General features: G+C 37.1%; 1 protein-coding gene across 1 annotated transcript; it reads left to right on the top strand.

Annotated features, from left to right (window-relative positions):
- The first annotated feature begins 652 nt into the window (after positions 1–652).
- Positions 653–17,416, top strand: LOC142348543 (uncharacterized). Its single transcript, XM_075399924.1, has 3 exons — positions 653–1,277; positions 12,635–12,753; positions 16,920–17,416. Exons 1-3 carry the CDS (start codon positions 1,202–1,204, stop codon positions 17,037–17,039), a joined length of 315 nt encoding a protein of 104 aa, XP_075256039.1. The 5' UTR covers positions 653–1,201; the 3' UTR covers positions 17,040–17,416.
- The last annotated feature ends 1,455 nt before the right edge of the window (positions 17,417–18,871 follow it).

Below are 18,871 nucleotides of genomic sequence, written 5' to 3'. Positions count from 1 at the left end.
GTCTTAATTGACCACTTAATTTTGTCTTTTTTGTCATAGCCTTCAAGTCTTTTTTAAATAAAAAGTTACAAAATTAGCATCTCCTAACTAAAAATACGAATGCTCATTACATACTTTATTTTTTCCGAATAAATCGAAGAAAATTTTTGAAAAGTTTTCAAATTTTCAAAAATTAATTTCAATTTTTTATCATTCTATTTTCAAAAATTTGATTTAATTTCAACCTTTATACTTACTGCTGCAAAACCAAACTAATTCAAATGCCCTGGTTCGGAAAAACTAATTGGAAATTCTCGTTAAGAAAAAAGTTGCGAAATCGAAGCATTATGCCTTCCCATGAGCAGTATCATCAGTCTGTGTAAGAAAATTTTCGGCAATTTAAGAAGTGCAAAAGTTAATACGAAATTTATGTTGTTGTAATCCGCTTTTCAACGACTTTCATATGGCCGCCAAATTTTATAAGCTCCCTAATAAGAAAAAGTGGTGCCGTACCACTTATACTTTTTAGGGAGCTTATGAAATTTTCCCGTTTGATCTGGAGAAAAAAAAGCCAGCATTGCATAAATATTCGATCAATTCTAAATGGATGTTGTAACCATAAAAAAGCGTGAAATCAATTAATCGTATACACTTTCAGTGGTGGCGGGTGGATTCAGCTCAGTTTATTTCTGACAACCTGGAAGTCATAGATGACTTGTTTGATTACTCGAAGCTGTGTGTTCTGGCATGAATACCAAGAATTTTTACGATAGTCAACCCGGGGTTCCTGTGATAAGATTATGCGCTCATATTAAATTAATGACGTTTGTTTATTTGGCGATTCGTTATATGACCTATTTTCTTTGACCTGTAAAAATATGACAAACCATCTACGAACGAGCCAGTTCGTTAATTGCGTAAATAAATAAAAAGGAAATTGCTTCAAATAAAATTAATCGGTTTTACAATCGGGCGGTGAATTGAATTTGGCTCTTGTTGGGTTTTTGATACGTTTTTCAGCTAATTGAAACATATTTGAACACGATACCAACCGTCTTTGATAATTAGATAAACAAACGTAAAATAAAACAGAATTTTCTTTTAAGCTCAATTGTTAGAAGTATGTACACAATAATTTAAATTCAACCAACAAGTTTAAGAATTGATTACAGTTTGTTTGAGTTAAAAAAAAATTGAACGGCTAAACAATTTCTGGTTCCAAATGTGGTTAAAAATGTGTGGAGTCAACATGACGACATTTCTTGCGATATCCGTAGTGATCATCGTACATGTCGATGGTAAGTGCAGTTTCAGTTTTACCTGCTAAGAGTCTGAATGTTACCATATGCTTGCGAATGTTTTAAAAAAATTCTCGAAGGCGTTGTTTTCAATACACGCTGTTAAGCTGGTCGGGAAATTTTCAATTTTAATCTTGTTCGAAAAATTTATTTTTTTCGATAGTATATCACTTATTGACAGCCCGCAGAATTGAAGTCGTGCCCGGGCGCAAGAATAATATTTTCAATTACAGTTCCGAGGCTTCGAAAAAAATTGGTCCAATCTTTTTCTAATTCCATTATGGGCAAAAAATTAAACGTTTGTTTAAAACACTGCAAAATTATCATATAATTCCTAAATGATTTTTAAAATTTCAATTCTTTAAATTTCGAAAAAAAATGAAAACTGACATTTTTAAATGTGTTTGCGTCAATTTTAAAAATTTGCGCTGTGGTATATGGTTTTTAGGGAAACATAACATAAATAAATTCAGCGATATTTTATCTGAAATTAACTTTTGAAAAAAAAGTTTCTGATGCTAAAACTTTACAAGCCTTTCTTTAGCGTCGTAGATTTTCACACTTTCTGTTTTTAATTTAAATCAAGAGAATATATAAATTCCAATGGTTAACAAAAATTCCTACTAGGTTCTAAGAACAAATGTTAGAGCAAAAGTTTGCTTACCAAAGCTAATAAAAATCAACTCGCGAAAAGAAACAGATTTGCCTTTTGGATAGATAACATAAGTTACCAACTAAGGGAGTAAAACTATTGTTATTATATACATCTACAGGATTAACAAAGACAAGCTGCCTCTGTTAGTTATTACTTATAAACAAGTGTTTTGCAAAAATCCTCAGACTACAACAAGTATTCATTTTCCATTGAAAAGTGTCAATTATATAAAGAAGCTTAAATTATATCACTTCGAGGAGCTTGAAAAGTCTTTCGTTACTCAATTGCGTGCAGAGGTTTTTTACTATAAGCAAAAATTTCACGGGCTCTCTGTTGGGTCCGAAAAGCTCCCTGTTGGTTTGTTGAAAACTCAGGTACAAAGATGGAGTTCGATGGTGCCATAACGGGTGTTGGTGGCTGGGGAGGTTGCATAGGTGGCTGAAGTGGTGGAAGTGCAATATTTTGTATGTCAACTGATACTTGGTTCACCTTACCACTGTCTGAGGGACTATGTGCTTGCTCGACTCTTTGATCACTGAGTGGTTGCTGCAGTTGAGCTTGGAGGTATTCCCGATACAACGCTTCTCGCTGAGCAACAGAAATTGCAACTCCTGGCCGTGTGTACTGAGAAAGCATTTCAAGATGATTCAAGTTACCGGCAACATTATTTGTGTTTTCTGGAGGATTACTAGGGGCAGTATCTTGAACAGGAGGGTCAGCGGTTGCTGAACAAGGACGAGAAAAATTTAAATCACTTGCAGCAGTCAATGAATTACCTGGTGGAAACGAATTTACCCAATCCTGAACAAGTCTCTGACTTCTATCTGAACCCCTATCTTTAAGCAAATTCAGTTCACCTCAGTGGTGACTAAACAATGAATGGTTATCCATTAATTCAGTCTCATCTAATTTAGCAGCGGCAACACGCTGGCGGTGGTCTTCCTCCAATTCTTGAAGTGCCATCTGCTCCATTTGTATCTCAAGCTCCTTTTTTCTCATGGCAATTTCGTGTTTTTGTTTAGCGAGGCGCATGGCAGCTTGTTCTTGTTTCTCGGCCTCTTCGCGTTTTAGTTTTGCCATTAGAAAGTCATGTTTACGCTGGCTAGACATTGTCGATGCCGTTCGACGTGAACTTCTCTTAGACTGCCCTTGAGGGTTAACGCCCTCACATACGGTGTCTCGGTGAGCAACTGAGTCAATATAGCTTCTAGCCGCAAGCAAGAATCTATCATTGTTCTTAATTACATCATCCAACCATTGCTCAAGGACAGGGTAAATTGAATCTGGTTCTCCGCTTTACTGGCCAAGTTAAATAGTTCTTCATTCTTCTCCACCAGTTTACTGAAGAGATCCTTCAACCTAGTAACCAAGCGTTCGACTTTAACCCTCCTGTCTTGACGATCTATGGCATCTGTGATATCCTTATGGATGTTACATAGCTCAGATTCTAGATTAGATCTTGCATTAAAGAGCTTTTTCAATTTCTCCTGCTGTTCGGCCATGATATTGAAATGGCTAATTTATCAATGTAGAGTAACTTTCAACCAAACACGTGGAATGCGGGTTATACCGAACCCAAATGACGAAGACTTGATAATCAAGACGTCGAAGAGCAGAAAAGAAGTTACCGAGTAATGAATTACTCGGCGAAAGTAAGTAAGAAGACGAAGCACGACGAAACGGGAAACGAAGCGGACGGGGCGGGAAGGACGGGCGAACGGCGCGCAACGCAACAGTGAACGGAACGGAACTGGCGAAAACGCGGGTGGTAAACGGGCGACGCAACGGACGGGACGGAAACGCTGAACGAGCGACGCACGAAGAAACGTGAGACGAGACGGACACAACGGAGGCGTTGAGCGAGTAGCGCGCAACGAAACGGAAAGGCGGGTCGGAACGGGCGGGAGACGATTACACAGCAAGCGGGGAGGTCGGGAACCACTATGCTAGCAGACCACAGCAACAAACGCAACCAAACAAACTAGCCGTAACTCCAGAACAAACTTAAGTCACACCCTAGGATGGAGGAGAGATGCTACTGCACGAGGCAAACTAGCACAAGTCATTATGGGGCTTAATATATACAAATAACGAACTAATTTACGGCAAAGCAGTAGTATACTAAATGGATGAAAAGAGCAAGAAATTTACTAGCCGTAACTCCAGAATAAACTTAAGTCACACCCTAGCAATATTCAAACCTAAACAACCAGTCAGCATACCGACAATATTAAACAAACTACAGCTAAAATTAAGTAATATGCAGCGCTTTTGTAGTCTATGAAAGCTGGAAAAGTTAAAAAACAATCTAGCCGTAACTCCAGAATAAACTTAAGTCACACCCTAGAAGGCAAAAACCTAAACCAACTAACAATCATACAGTTACACGCAAACATACAGCAGCAAAAATCAATATACTACAACAGAGGTGCTAGTAAATTAGTAAGTTGGGAAAGTCCAGGAACCACCTAGCCGTAACTCTAGAACAAACTTAAGTCACACCCTAGAAAGCAAAAACTTAAACCAACTAACCAGCATACTAGCATAATCAACATACTGCAACAAAAACACAACATACTTCATCATATATGAAAACAAACTACATCAAAAACAGGAAAAAATAACGGAAGAAAACGAAAAGCGAAGTTTTGGGAGAGCGGCGTATTGACAAAAAACGGAAAACGGAGAATTGTAAAGTTAAAGAACGAAAAGAACGCTGACGAAAAACGGTATATAAACGAGCGACGAAAAAAATTATACGGATTCGCTCATTTTTTTTCTGTAGGCCGGAGTTTTTTTTTCACAGATTCTCTGTGTGTATTGAGTTTAACTCAATTGACGAGCCTTCTAGTCGAGAAATCAAAATTTTGACAAATTTGTCAAAATTTTATGCTTTTGTTCAATTTTTTTTTTCAAGATTTGGTCAATTTTTTGCAAATTCTTGATTACGGAACGTTAACCCAGTAAACTGGACGGATTTAAGCTCGACAATTCGGTTTATCAATATTCGGTATTGATTTTCTAAGGTTTTAAGAATTGCATAAAAATTGACCTAAAATTTTCAAAATTGAACATTTTAGCACAATGTTTTCTCGCTTTTCTCTATATCAGAGGTAATTTTCGGTATACGAACCGACTTGATAACTTTTAACAAATTTTTGACAATTCGACCAAAAATTTTCAAAATCGATGTTTTTCGCTCTTGAAAATTTTTTTGTGGGGCGTTAATGGTGACCTTTTACTAATATTTTTCATTAAAATGGTTTAATTTTACTACCCCCTGCGATATCCAAAAAGATCACGGGTTGGATTTCTTGCCGTCTAAAATGGTTTTTGAATCAATTTACTGCAAAACAAATTAGTGAAGTGTCGTGTCTTACAGTTTCTGATAGTCTGTGCTACGGAGTATATCTGTACCCCTTTTGCCCTCCAACTGAACTTTTTTTTGACATTTGTCGACAGAGCAGTCCACTCAGGAGGACAGATCCAACCATCGTTTATGAACACAAACAACAAAGCAACTGTCTGTGAGCTTCCGCAAATCTGGATACAAATTCACAAGTCCCCAAATCCACTGAACCATTAGTCGGTCTCAAAATCAGTTGATCCCAATCGTTTGAATTACTGGCAGCTTCAATTTTAACCTCCCATTCTATGAAGTTCATCGCCTCTAATTGGAAGATAACCTGTGCAAGCGCATTCTGCAAACGCCCTCACTGTGGTGTCGAATTGTTTTCTTATTCTCAGGGTTCATCTGGATATGAAGGCTCACAGGCAGAATGAAAGGTGAAACTGTTGTTATGAATCGGGTCCCTTGTGGGGCGCCATATAAACTCTGGTAAAAACAGAAGTTCGGAAAGCTGTATTCAAACTCGAAACGTATTCAAGAACGTATTAGCATTCGTTAGATCAAGACAACGTATTAAGATTGCAACGTACATAGCAACAAGTGGTTTTTAGACGGCAAGGTTTTTTTTGATGCTCTTTTACTGGTTTTTTGTCTGATGTCATTGACGTCAGAATCAGTACATAATCGATCAACAGTCGTCTAGAGAACCTAAAAATATTAAGCCGAAAACCGCCTTATTCGATACATATCATGGTATTATTTACTTAAAATTAGGTTATACGAACTTTTCCGGAACTTTTTGTGTATATTAGACGCAATTCTATACGTAATTTAAATACTCGATTCTGATTGGTTAATATTCTCTCGCTTAGATTTATTTAGTTACTAACACTCTCACTTTGTAAATTATTCTGCGCAGTTCAAAAAGACTGATGTCAAACTAGGCAAGGTCATAAAAATAAATGAAAAAAGTAAAAATAATAACTGATTGCATCATGAACACATTAAATTAACTATTGACTGTGTATTGAAGTGTAAAAGTCTTCAATTTGATTTCTTTTTTAAAATATCCGGTAGAAATGGCTCTGTTTTGTAAAAAAAAAGGTTCGGTAATGGGCGTTCACATACTATGTATCGACACTGCTCATCCACATTTTGAACTTAGATATATATCAAATGAGCAAGATAAGCAAAACTTCAAAAATTACATACTGCTTGACAAAATGGATGTATGCGTCAGAAAAGTTTTTAAGAAACCACTGAAAAAAGGGACCAATGAGGACCAATGAGACTTGAAAATCATAAGAATATGAAAACACAGAAAATCCTAATTTTGGCCAACACTCAAAATTTGTTTTTAAAAAACTCTTCGTAACAAAACAAAAACCGCATCAAAAAGAACCTCAGCTAAACAACTTATTTGATACTTCCCTAGAAAGCAGATGAGAACTGTCTCTGATGAAGATGGGAAGGAGGCAAATAGCCGACAAAACGAAGACCACAAGTCGTTAATGTCATTAAACGATCACTCAAAGCAAAGCTGTGACTGAAACTCAAATAAAGATTATTGTTTTCCTGACCAACACTTAAAGTAAGCAGATTCATATAAAATGAGCTTTTTTTATAAAAATGAGGTACAAAAAGGCAAAGTTAAAAAAAGATTTTATTTCTGAAAACAAAAAAAAATAAGTTCAGTGGCATTGAAGATATTGGCTGTCTACTACTAAACGTATTACGCAGGATCATCTAGGCCTCAACAAGAAGCCATTTAGACCAAGCATGGTGCAGAAAATGTCAAACAAATGCCAAACGTGAAACAAGTACAAGTAGAAATCAAAATGTCCATCAAAAATTGTTGCGAGAAAAGGGCGCCTAAGACATAAAAACCAAGAGCTTCTCCCCTACCACAAAATCCACGAGCTTTTGTTGTATAGTCATAGATGTTTTTTGAGGGCAAGTGTATCTGTCATTAATTAGACCGGTCATGAATAACAAATAAGTTTGACATAAAAAGCAAGAAAAATAGGAAAAGAGATTTAAACCCCCAGTGCTCCAATTAAATCAGAATATTTTTTAATTTAAAAACCCCTGATCAGAAAATCCTAGCCCTGGTTTCACTGGGGGTCTCATAAAAAGAGTCATTTTTAAAGTTTTATTGTTATGGATTTTAAAGTTTTATTGTTATGGATAAATTAATAAGTTGGGAAAAATTCTTATTTTATCAAAAATAGTTTAAACATTTTGTAAAAATATCGATTTAAAAACGACATAAAAACGACTTTCTGAGCTTTGCGAAGTTTATTTTAGCTGTTTTAAGGTCTGCAGTTTTGGTAAATTTAAATCAGGTGGGCTAAAGATGCATATTTACGGCCAATTTTCATGGACAATTCGGATTTTTATCCGAATTGTTAAAAATTCAGCCAAATAGTTAACAATTTTGATATGCTTTGGTAAATTTCGTGAAAAACTTTAAAAAAATGTGAACAGAAGCAATGGAATTGAGCTAAACACTCAGAAAAATGTCAACTTCTATAACCTCTGGTTTTGATAATCTACAACCGACGGGCTTCGTAATGTTACGTTTCATTAATTGGTCAAAATTGACAGAACAATAAACTAAGGTGGTGTTAAAACAATTAACACTTCTTCCTTCACTTCAGTGGATTTAAAAACAAATAATTATTGACTTCATGCTATGTTATCTCTACAAGAAACGAAAATTCTCCAAATCAGCAAGCTTTTTCTTGAAAACTTTTTGTGGCAATTTTAATCAATTAAAACTTTACCGGACGAATTTTGATTTCTCGAGTAAATTAAAGAGTAAATAAAAGTGAAGTAATGGATTTTTCACTTTAATGCGCTTTACACCGTTTCTAAACACTAAGATAGAGTCAGTTAGACTGAATCGAAAAAAAACGTGAGTGATTATTATTTTCAGAAGTGGTCCTGGCGATTCTAATTGTGGATTAAGAAGACAATTCTGCAGTTACTCATGCTCTTGTTCAAAACAATGTTTTTTAATTAAGTAAATAAAATTCTTGCAATAAATGTTTAGGCTAATTACATGCTCAGAATTGTGAAAATGGGTTACGTTCATCCGTGAATACTAGTGGCAAAATATATATCTATAACAAAGTTTGGTTTTTCAGCCATTGGCCGCGTAACGTTTTTGAAAAACAATTTTTCTTCAGCAGTACCAACGTGAGCTGAGAAGTTGCATTTTTTGCGCCTCAACTTTTTAAATAATGTTTGCCGGCAATCTAGCAACAATAAAACCCGACTTAAAACTTATAAATTTTTTATCTGACCAAGCATTATCTATAACTATATGTGACAAATAAAACCTCATCGAAACACGATTTTCCTACGCTTTCTTCCAAGCGGGAATTTGTCTTAGTTTTGAAGATGCTACTTCACAGCCGAGACATTTTTTGGATTTGTCTATTTTTCATTTTTTTAAACAGAGAGTAGATATAGACGACGATGAAGGAGCCGAAATCTTCCACTTCTTCAATAAATTTTTTTCAACAAATTATACCCATTGAGAGCCCGTACCTTGGTCTACGACTAATTCAGCGCTGTAACATTAAATTTTTCATTCTGATTTTTCGCCTGGCACTTGTTCTGTTCATGTCAGTTTTGGGAATTTATAGTCTGTTTTAAAACATGACTCATTAGGGCATGATTTTGTTTATATGAATTTTATCTGAGCAGCAAAAAAGCGCGGCTAAATTTTATCGGGGCATTATTATAAGGTGGCTGAAATTTAGCGGAGCATGAACAAAAACCGGCTGACTTTCATCTAGGCATGAACCGAAAGCGACGGATTTGCATCTGTGCAGCATAATTATAATTGCTCGCCCGTTTTATTTACTTAAGTGTTCTCTCAAGTGGCAATTAAAACGCGCTCTACTCTACTCTATACTCATGACTACAGTTTGCTACTCAAAACTGCGTTTACATGCGCTCTAGTAAAAAGCATCAACGGAAAATATCTAGTTAAGAATAATATAAAATGAATAAAATGTCGAAAAAGTGAAAAATATGAATTAAATTGAATTGAAAGTGAATTAAATGAATTGAATGAATGCTTTGAAGTGAATGAATACAGTTCACTTTGAGTTCACTTTGAATGAATGGAAGAGTTTCACTTTGAAGTGAATGAATTGATCACTCTAGCACAGTTCACTTTGAGTTCACTTTCATCCTCTGTACAATCATCACGAATCCTCTACAATCATACAATCGTCAGATGCAAATGTCTTTCTATTGATAATTGTGCTACGATGAGATCGCTCGCTCCGGCTAACAACTTTCAGCTCATTTTCTCCAGACTAATTCAATTGATCAAACTATGGGCCAGTGGCTTTCAACCCAATCCTCGTACAGACTATCAACTGATCCCAGATTTGCTCATCCTTCTCGAATGGATCTGACCAACTTCAAACAGAGCGGACAGTGGAACCTAATAGAACCCGTTAACTACTTCGTCAATATATGTCAGAAGGACAGCAATAATACCATTCCGTTGAAGTGTCGTCTGCAAGGCTCAATCGTGAAGTTGTTATAACCATGTAGGTTGTTATAACCATGTGAAGTTGTTATAACCATGTAAGCCGTCAGTACCACAATACGTGTGTGTATTCGATTCAGTTTATTGCTTAAACACATACAAACTATCTCAACGCGAACGCAAGTTTGAATCGGTAAAAGAAACGTAAGAATTGAAGATTGTTGACACAATCTTCATAAGACACATAAGACACAATCAATAACTTGATAAGACACAATCAATAGCTTCCAGCTTGGTTCTGTAAAATCCAATATCTCATCTTGGTTCTGTAAAAGCAATTTGACTCTTTCGATGGGAGCAGCAGCTGTCTTTGAGATTATTGCAGCAGCTCCGGCAAGGGCGAAATCTTCGAAAAAAGAAAGCTTGGGCTTTCCAGTTTGACTAGCAGCTGTGAGGCATATTTACTGACTAATTTTGCTTCTGAACCCTGTTGGAACTGTTTCATTTTTACTTAAACTTGAATATCCAATTCTATCATTCAAATTAAATCTTTGTTTTTGTTAGCTTAAGGTGTGTTTCCTGTTATACCCCCCCCCCCACAAAACTACCCCCCCCCCCTTATGGTATAACTAACACGAGTGAGGGAGTACGTTATGAGCACTAAATTTTGATCACGTGTACAACATCCCCCCCCCTATGGTATAATTCCCCCCCCCCCCCTTATGGTATAATTAACACGAGTAAGGGAGTACGTTATGAGCACTAAATTTTGATAACGTGTATAACATGATTAAATGGAACAGTTCCTCCCTGTTAAATATGGTCGATCATGATAAATGAAGAGAAGATAAATGAAGAGAGAATAAGAGATCATTAAGAGCGCGATTTAAACGATTAATGGCGATTAAAACAAAAGTAACCACGTAATCCAAAGAAAGCAAAGTCCACGTAAATGGCGATTAAATCGAAAGTAACGAAAGTAACCACGTAATCCAAAGAAAGTAAAGTCCACGTAAATGGCGATTAAAACGAAAGTAATCCAGTAAACAACGAAAGTAAAGTCCACGTAAAGTAAAACAAAGAAGTAAAAAACAAGTATCAGACAAACTATAAACAATGAAGACTAAACGCAATTAATTCAAGGGAACAACTGAAGATGATGATGATGATTTCGCAGTTGACTTTGTGCTAGTTGACCCCGACTTTGATCCCGACTTTGACCTCAACGACATTGACGACCTCGACTCCGACGACTTTGACTCACACCTCAATCTCACATTAACAACAGAAATATGAACCCTTTGAATATGTCTTTTCAAATTGGCAGAATAGATTGTTCTGAATGGGCATAAATCACATTTTGTTGGCCGGATGCTTTTCAGGTGAACGCGGGCAACGTGCCTTGCAGTGATATACTGCGCACGTGATTCATACTCGCAGTACCCGCATTCGAAGCGCCTACCCTTCCGTTCATTGATTACACTCACACTCACATCAGGTGCCCTTCTTTTTCGCAACTTCCTCACCATATCCATTCGTTCGTTATCGATGTCCACCACTTTTCTCACAGTAATAATTCCATGACACGTCTTCTCCTCTGGGTCCGCTACTATAAACATCACTTCCCGCCTGCATATCAAAATAGTCTCGTGTAATTCAACGTTTATGATAACCTGTTCCATCTTCTACAATCCAATTAATTCAATCAAAGTCAAGTTCAACGAACACAAATAACAAATACAAGTCTCAATCAAATCTGAAATACACAACATATGAAGGTTCACATAAAATACACTGTTGCATTCACATCAATCAGGTAGAAACGGCGGAGGTCGGTGGAAGTCGGCGGAGGTCGGAAGTCGGCGGAGGTCGGTGGAAGTCGGCGGAGGTCGGCGGAAGTCGGCGGAGGTCGGTGGAAGTCGGCGGAGGTCGGCGGAGGTCGGTGGAAGTCGGCGGAGGTCGGAAGTCGGCGGAGGTCGGTGGAAGTCGGCGGAGGTCGGCGGAAGTCGGTGGAAGTCGGCGGAGGTCGGCGGAGGTCGGAAGTCGGCGGAGGTCGGTGGAAGTCGGTGGAAGTCGGCGGAGGTCGGAAGTCGGTTGAAGTCGGCGGAGGTCGGTGGAAGTCGGCGGATGTCGGAAGTCGGCGGAGGTCGGCGGAAGTCGGTGGAAGTCGATGTGTCAGTTAATTGTAGTGTAGTATGTACAAGTTAAGCTAGAATGCAGCTCCGGGTATCGACACGTTGAAAATTTCATGCATGATATCAGTCATTCGAAATTTTCAAAATTTGCTATGTACAGTCTGTTAGTTCTTCGTCTGTACAGTCTGAACTGAGACATTCTGTGCAGTGTTAACCAATAATGTAAATGATGCTGCGAAGAAAAAAAACAGACTGGGATTTTTCTTAATCGACTCTGGGCAGACTGGCAAATTTATTTACACTGCTATTTGTCTGGCACAGTACTGGTTACAATTGAAAGTCAATGGTACAGCGCTGAAACTGACTGCGACCTAGGTACGGGAGATCACTTTTCCCTAATGCGGTTAGTGAGATTGCGACTTAAAGTAAAAAATTTGACTTTCATTTCGCTTTTATTTTGCTACTAACCACTCCCCAAAATTCAGTATCTCCAGCTTCAAGAAAGAATAAAATCGAACAGATTCAAAAACGAAGAAAGACTCTTCTCATCATCAATAAAAATTGGGCAGTTTGTGAGCTTCTGCTTGCATTTATCTTGTATATTTTTTTCATCAAGGTTCCCCTGAAAATTAATTAAGTGTAAATCATTTTTCCGAGTCGAAAAATCATTCATCAACTCTCGTTCAACCCATGGTGTCTTTATAGCACGTCGTTCAACCCCAAACACAGCACTGCGTACAGATCATCAGATGGAAAAAGGAGTCTTGGAGAGGAGAGAATGGGAGCCCGCTGAAAGACGAGGGGCTGATTGCTACATCGTACAAGTAAGCCTCATTTACAAATTTATAATTAAAACCGTTTTGCTATTTTGTAAAACGTAGTCTTGTGCAACTGAATTGTCAGGACAAACTACCCAAAATAAACCAAACATTTGACCCTATTGATAAAATTAAGAGCGTCACCTTAATAATGCCTAAGTCAAATAATTTTAGGGTAATGGAGTATAATTACCACGTTTTAAATGGAAGACCATTTATTTTGGCTATGCTTCACCGGCCATTGTCAACAGCCTCTGCGGCTCTGGGGACAGCCTCTGCGCCTCTGGGGTTTCATGTCGTTTCACCGAGCCGCATCATTTAGTCCCAACTATATTACCCCTGTATCATTTAACAAATCTCAACATCTAAACTCAAAATATTAACCTCTCTCAGATTCCAGACCAATTAAAGTTTGATCATAAATTGGTGTAATTATTATTGATTTACCTGAGAAATTTTAGCTGAAGTCTTGTACAGTTTCGCTTTCCGGAGTATAAATACCTTTATTTGTCTTAAATCTGCCAATAGAGGAAAATACTGTCAAAATTAAGCAAACTGCAGAGGAAAATGAACAACACACATTTCAAGATTTAAAATAGACTCTCCAATGTTTATTAAATCCAAAAAAAAACATTGCTTTAAATTTTACTGTTCGAAGCTTCTGTACTCAACACGAGCCGATTAAGATCCCAGTCCTCTCCCTTCTTCTGGAAGTTCGGGTATAATTCTCCTAACGAAACCTGGCAAAAAGGTGGCCACCCTAGTGCTATGAAAAGAAGGGGATTGACGTCAGGACTTTGATTCCAGTGCTTTTCAGAGCTGAATCAGCACTCTAAGCTCCAAAGCGTTGCTTTTAAAGCCTTTTCTAAAATGACGGATGCGCAGTTTATCGTCATTGAGACTTTATTTAGATCATTGAGTTCGCCCATGTTAATGTTGTGATGCAGAGTGTGGGGAAAAACGCTCGGTACAAAAGGAATTGTGAGCTCAATTTCGTATTCGTATACCATAAAATGTAATTTTTAGCATACTAAAAAATCCTATAGACTGAATATAACTTGAAATTACCATAAAACATATATAATTTAGTGGCTACGACTTACCACATATATGTTAAGCTTTCACCCAATCGGGCGTTTGAAGGGCGTATGGAACAAGCATTGTAGACAGGAATTAATGAAGACGTTTTTTTTCGCAAGCAAAAAAATAATCTCAAACTAAAAACAATTAGGGGTAAATTGGGTCATCCCGAATGAACAATGTCTTGGGACTCATTCAGTTCTGATCTGTTCTGCCACCAAACTCAGAATGGATGTAAAACAGGAGAGACTAGAATAATTGTTCTACTTCATGTAAAGAAAGATAGAGGCAAAATATATCTTATACTTTAATCTATCAGGAGCCCTCAATTTAGTACACTATGTCCCTCCGGCGACAAAGATTAATGTTTAACCATATAATGAGAGAATCTTCGAGATTCTGAGGTGAATTCGGTTAATAAATTTGTGATTGTATCAGGAATGCCTCTGCAAAACACATTTCCAATATAAATTTGCTTTTATCGTACTTACGTCCATGTTTTTCGGCTTCAGTTAGTAGCCATAGCTCTAGGAGACTATATAGAGCAAGAGACTACGTTACACTTTGAGCTAAAAAAACTTCACGTTGCAAGCAAATCAGTATCTCAGAAAATTGTAAGTTAGAGTATCATTGAACGCATTTATCAAAAAAATAAGTGGAAACTTGCGGAAAAATTAAGTTTTTGGCTTCGTACGTTTGTCAGTTTATATGCAGGGGAGGAGATTTCATCCATTGTGCCTCTATAACTCTATGTTTAAGTTAGAACAAAAATTTAGTCGCTCGTGTTTTGGCATCTAATCTGAGTTTAGTCGAAGAGTAGATAAGTGCTGAGTTAGTGCCAAGACGTTGTTCATTCGGGATGACCCGATTTACAATATTTGTTCCTAATTTTCGATCATAATTTGCTCCATGACAACAATATGTCCAAAATAATTGTTGTCTATCATAAATGCTCTACATGCCCTTCAAAATTCCGATTGGCTACGGGCTTAACGTTTATTCTATCTACCAAGGTTTAGCCAATAGATAGTAGAGGTGTTATGGTATTTACCTACAATAATTAAACATTGATTCTCGGTAATTGCGAAAGAATCAAAAGCGAGCATTTTTCTAGTGGGACAACTAAATATGGAAAACAATTTTAGACTTAAAATGGCAACTGTGAGGTAAGAAGTTTGGCAGATGCGCGGTTAAAACGCATGTATATGTTAGAGTATAGCTCTGGGAAGCCTAGGGCAATTAGAGCTCAAAGCCGAGGGCGCTTGAAATTGCTGAATTGAGCTCGAATTGCCCTAGGCTTCCCAGAACTATACTCTTATTTATTTAGAACCCAATTTCGGTGTTCAAAACTCAAAGAGAGAATTCGATTTAAATTTATAGTAACTTAGCAATTCTTGTGCAGCGAATCAATCCAGCAATTGAATAATCGTTCAACCTAAATAATATTTTTTTCTGCAATCCTTGATTTTTGGTAGGAGCGAATGGATCGCAGAGTTCGTCAGCTGGCACTGTTGTGTCACTTTCATTTTCAATTCTTATGGTTTTTAGAATAATGAGCAATTTATAATAATAATTCTTTATTTTGACTCAATTGTAGACCTTAAAAAAGTCCTCTTTGACGAAGTTGTTACATTTTGTGATGGTTCCCTGTTTTCAATTATCTTTGAGAAGTGTATGCTTTGTTTCTTGAGAAAGTTGGGCTTCCAATAAAACTTCCCAAAAAACCTGCCTTTTGGCTTTGAAGAATTTTTTCCAAGAAGTTTGCTCAGTTTATTGCTCGTTTCATACCATTTTGTAAGGTTGAACACTTCGAGACAAGTGTGCTTGATCAACTTTCTTGCTTCTTGCCTGATCAACTTTCAAAACTAATGATCAAGCCTAACTTTATTGTTGATTTTCTTTAACAGCGAAATTGAGGTCTAATTATATTAAGTAAGTCTTTTGACGTACGCTTCTACCTAAGTTGATCTGGTCTTTGTACTGGTATTCAAAAAGCGGATTAAATTCTGATATACCTTCAATTGTGGTCTTTGAGTTTTATACAGGCGGTGTTTGTGAGAGAGTTCAAGCTGAGAAGTTTTGAGAGAGGTCTTTGTGAGAAAGTTCCAATAAAGGAGCAGTTCCAGCCTGCGCACATTTATATTCATAATAATATCACAATTGGCACAGATTTTCTCTCATGCAACAGTTTTTGGTCGAAAAAAGAGTGAAAATATACTTTGAGCCGGGTTATCAGTGCAAGGGCAATCAGTGCAAGCAAGGTTTCTATAGCACTCATTGTTGAAGTCAGAAATCCGGTTTTTTACTCTGGGTTCTCTAAATTCAAGTTATATACAAATACTAGTCTCCCAAGGGCTATATGGCCTGACGCGAGGGTGTTTGCTCCCGAGTCCTGATTACTCGGGGTGCTGGAATTGATGTTCAAACCTGTTTCGGAAATCGAACGGGTAAAATTGCGAGTAAAACGTTAACAGTTGAGAAAGACTAAAATCTGAGGTTGTTTTGGTAATAAAGAGAGGGAATAAGTATAGTAAGAGGCCTAGACTAAGTATGACAATAAAATATGAGTAAGGAGTGCAAAGAATTAGTGACAGCTAAAGGAAAGTGACAGCTAAGAAAACAAGGAAAATGTCCGTTAGAAGCATAATTAAGCAACCAAAGAATTATGTTCACTTGCCTTTAGGCCTTAGTGCCTTCTTTTTATCATCTATTCTGTTTTATCTGTATGACTAAGAACATTTCTATGATGGAGGATGATGAGCTCTTACTTAACCAAACGTTCAGGTTGACTATAGCTTGGCCAAACTTGGATGCAACTTTGGTACCACTTGAATGTAGCAGATGCGAAAAAAAGGGAAGGAGGTTTATAAAATGCGCGTCAGTGTGTAGTGGTCCTAATTTTTTTCTGGGAGCTTTTCCGTTTGGGCCCCCCCCCCCCGGAACGCTATGCATCCTCAGTTACAGAGCACGTGCCATTACATAGAAAATATTTATGTAAAAATATGACACGTGCGCTTGAAGGGGTCCAAATAATTTGCACCCACTAAGCAGGGGTACACAAATGGAAATGATCCAATTTTCGTTTTCTTAAGGTGCAGCCGAAAGGTGCGCAATCTAGCTACTGGGACTGCAAGCGGATCAGTCGAATGGGGCCAAGTGAGAAAGACAGTATCTTCTACAGGAACGGTAGACCCATGAAGTGCCAGTGCTAGGAGATGAAGAAACTGATAGCCAGAGCTCTGACTGCGTCAGGTTTTTCGGCAAAACGAGAGACGAAGTGCTCAACTTCTACACTAATTGAATCTCTGGTTATACTTCTCTTCGTCCCGATTCTTTTTTAACACCCACATAATGACATCATATCTTTTCACACTCAAAAGCCTTACCTATCTTTAATTTTGGATGTTAACTACACCAATTATTTTGAGAAAAAATTGTGCTGAACGAATCAGGGTTACATGATACGGGAGGAAACTAATAGCTAAAAAAGCGGGACTTCAAAATCTCTGATGCTCGATGTCTGATTACCATATTTATCAGAACTGAATTGGTAATTGTGAAAATGAAATAAAATAGTTTAGTTCAATCCGTTTTTTTTTACAAATACATGACGCAATCGTTGATGCGTATCGTTAAGGAATTAGGATTGCCGGTTTCGATTGATTGCTTGCCAAAAAAATTATTGACAGGAATGAAAATATAGGGGTACTTATAATTTTCAAATGAGAGAGGGGTGGAGTTTGAAACAGTTATCGACCAACGAAGAGAACTACAACTCAAAGTAAAGACTGTGCAGTTTCGATTAGACTATTTGTAGTAAAAACCCCTGAAAAGAGCACAATTGAGTTGAGCTCGCATAGAGCTAGTATGATTGCGTTAATTACAGAATAGCATGGAAACTTCAGCAACACACATATTTTTGAAAATATAACCGATTAACGTCAGAAGATTGCTCCCGAACGACTAATTGGAGCTCTGATCTATTGCAGCCCGCTTCATTCGAGTGGGGGCGGGGGGGGGGGGTTAACTAGGGGGCTCACTTGGGTTCACCTGAAAGTTCACTCAGAGGCTCCATAATATGTAAAACACATCACTTCTAATCATTAGGTTAGCAAGCACTGAATTTGAAGTACAATTAAATTGTAATCGGACTGCGGAAACAAAAACCAAAGAAAAAGTACAAAACCTTTTTTCGTTCGAAGGCGAGTAGAGAATTGAAAAAGTTTTTTTTATTAACATCTCGATTTTATTTTTTTAATTACTGGTGATGCTTTATAATCAAAATGACTTCTGGCACATATTGTTTGACAAGAGGCAAGAAATTTTGAACGGAAAACTTTTTTTAAACACAAAGGCATTCAAATACTCATAACATGCCACCCTGAGGTATCGCCTAGGTTAGAGGAAAAATTCAAAACCGACGAAGGACCCAATAATCTTATCATGATTTACAAAAGATTGCTTCTAGTTGATTTGTTCAATGACAACCAAGACTACAGTCGTGTTGTATTTTTAGTATTTATTAAAGGGCGACAAATGTATTGTTTTTCGAAAACTGGTTTTTAATATTAATTTATTATTCACATCTTTTTTGCCAATCTTTATATAGCAATAACAGTCCCTGGTTTAAATTTCTTTGATTTTATTCAAGAATCATAGATCATTTCATGCTGTCCACACGTCAATTCTCAGTACGGTCCTAGTATGAAGCCAAAGAAATCGCATCTGATCCTTGTATGGTTGTTACCAAAAAACCATACATGATACTAGTATGATTTCTACACCATAAATGTAGGACATTGTATGATTTTCAATCAGTTTTTTATTTTTGCCAAAAATAAAAATTATAGTTTTTCGACTTTAATTTTTTAATTAATATTCCTTTACGATTTCCGAAAATTCATATATGATCTCTGTATGACTACTAAGAAATCATACAAATCACATATGACCTAGTATGCTTACTAAGAATCATATATGACCAAGTATGAAATCAAGGAATAATTTTGTATGATCGGTGACCCGGGGTAACACGAATTGGGCA

Source organism: Convolutriloba macropyga, chromosome 10, assembly GCF_964194025.1.
Source record: "Convolutriloba macropyga chromosome 10, txConMacr16.3, whole genome shotgun sequence".
NCBI classification, from domain to species: domain Eukaryota; kingdom Metazoa; phylum Xenacoelomorpha; order Acoela; family Convolutidae; genus Convolutriloba; species Convolutriloba macropyga.
This window is presented reverse-complemented; position numbering and strand designations above follow the sequence as displayed.

What these genes read in the sequence shown, in the direction of transcription:
- LOC142348543 (XM_075399924.1), top strand. Translation starts at nt 1,202, where the DNA reads ATGTGGTTAAAAATGTGTGGAGTCAACATGACGACATTTCTTGCGATA. An exon ending in GATCATCGTACATGTCGATG is followed by an intron (nt 1,278 to 12,634) that starts GTAAGTGCAGTT and finishes GTGTCTTTATAG; the next exon opens with CACGTCGTTCAACCCCAAAC. An exon ending in CTGATTGCTACATCGTACAA is followed by an intron (nt 12,754 to 16,919) that starts GTAAGCCTCATT and finishes CGTTTTCTTAAG; the next exon opens with GTGCAGCCGAAAGGTGCGCA.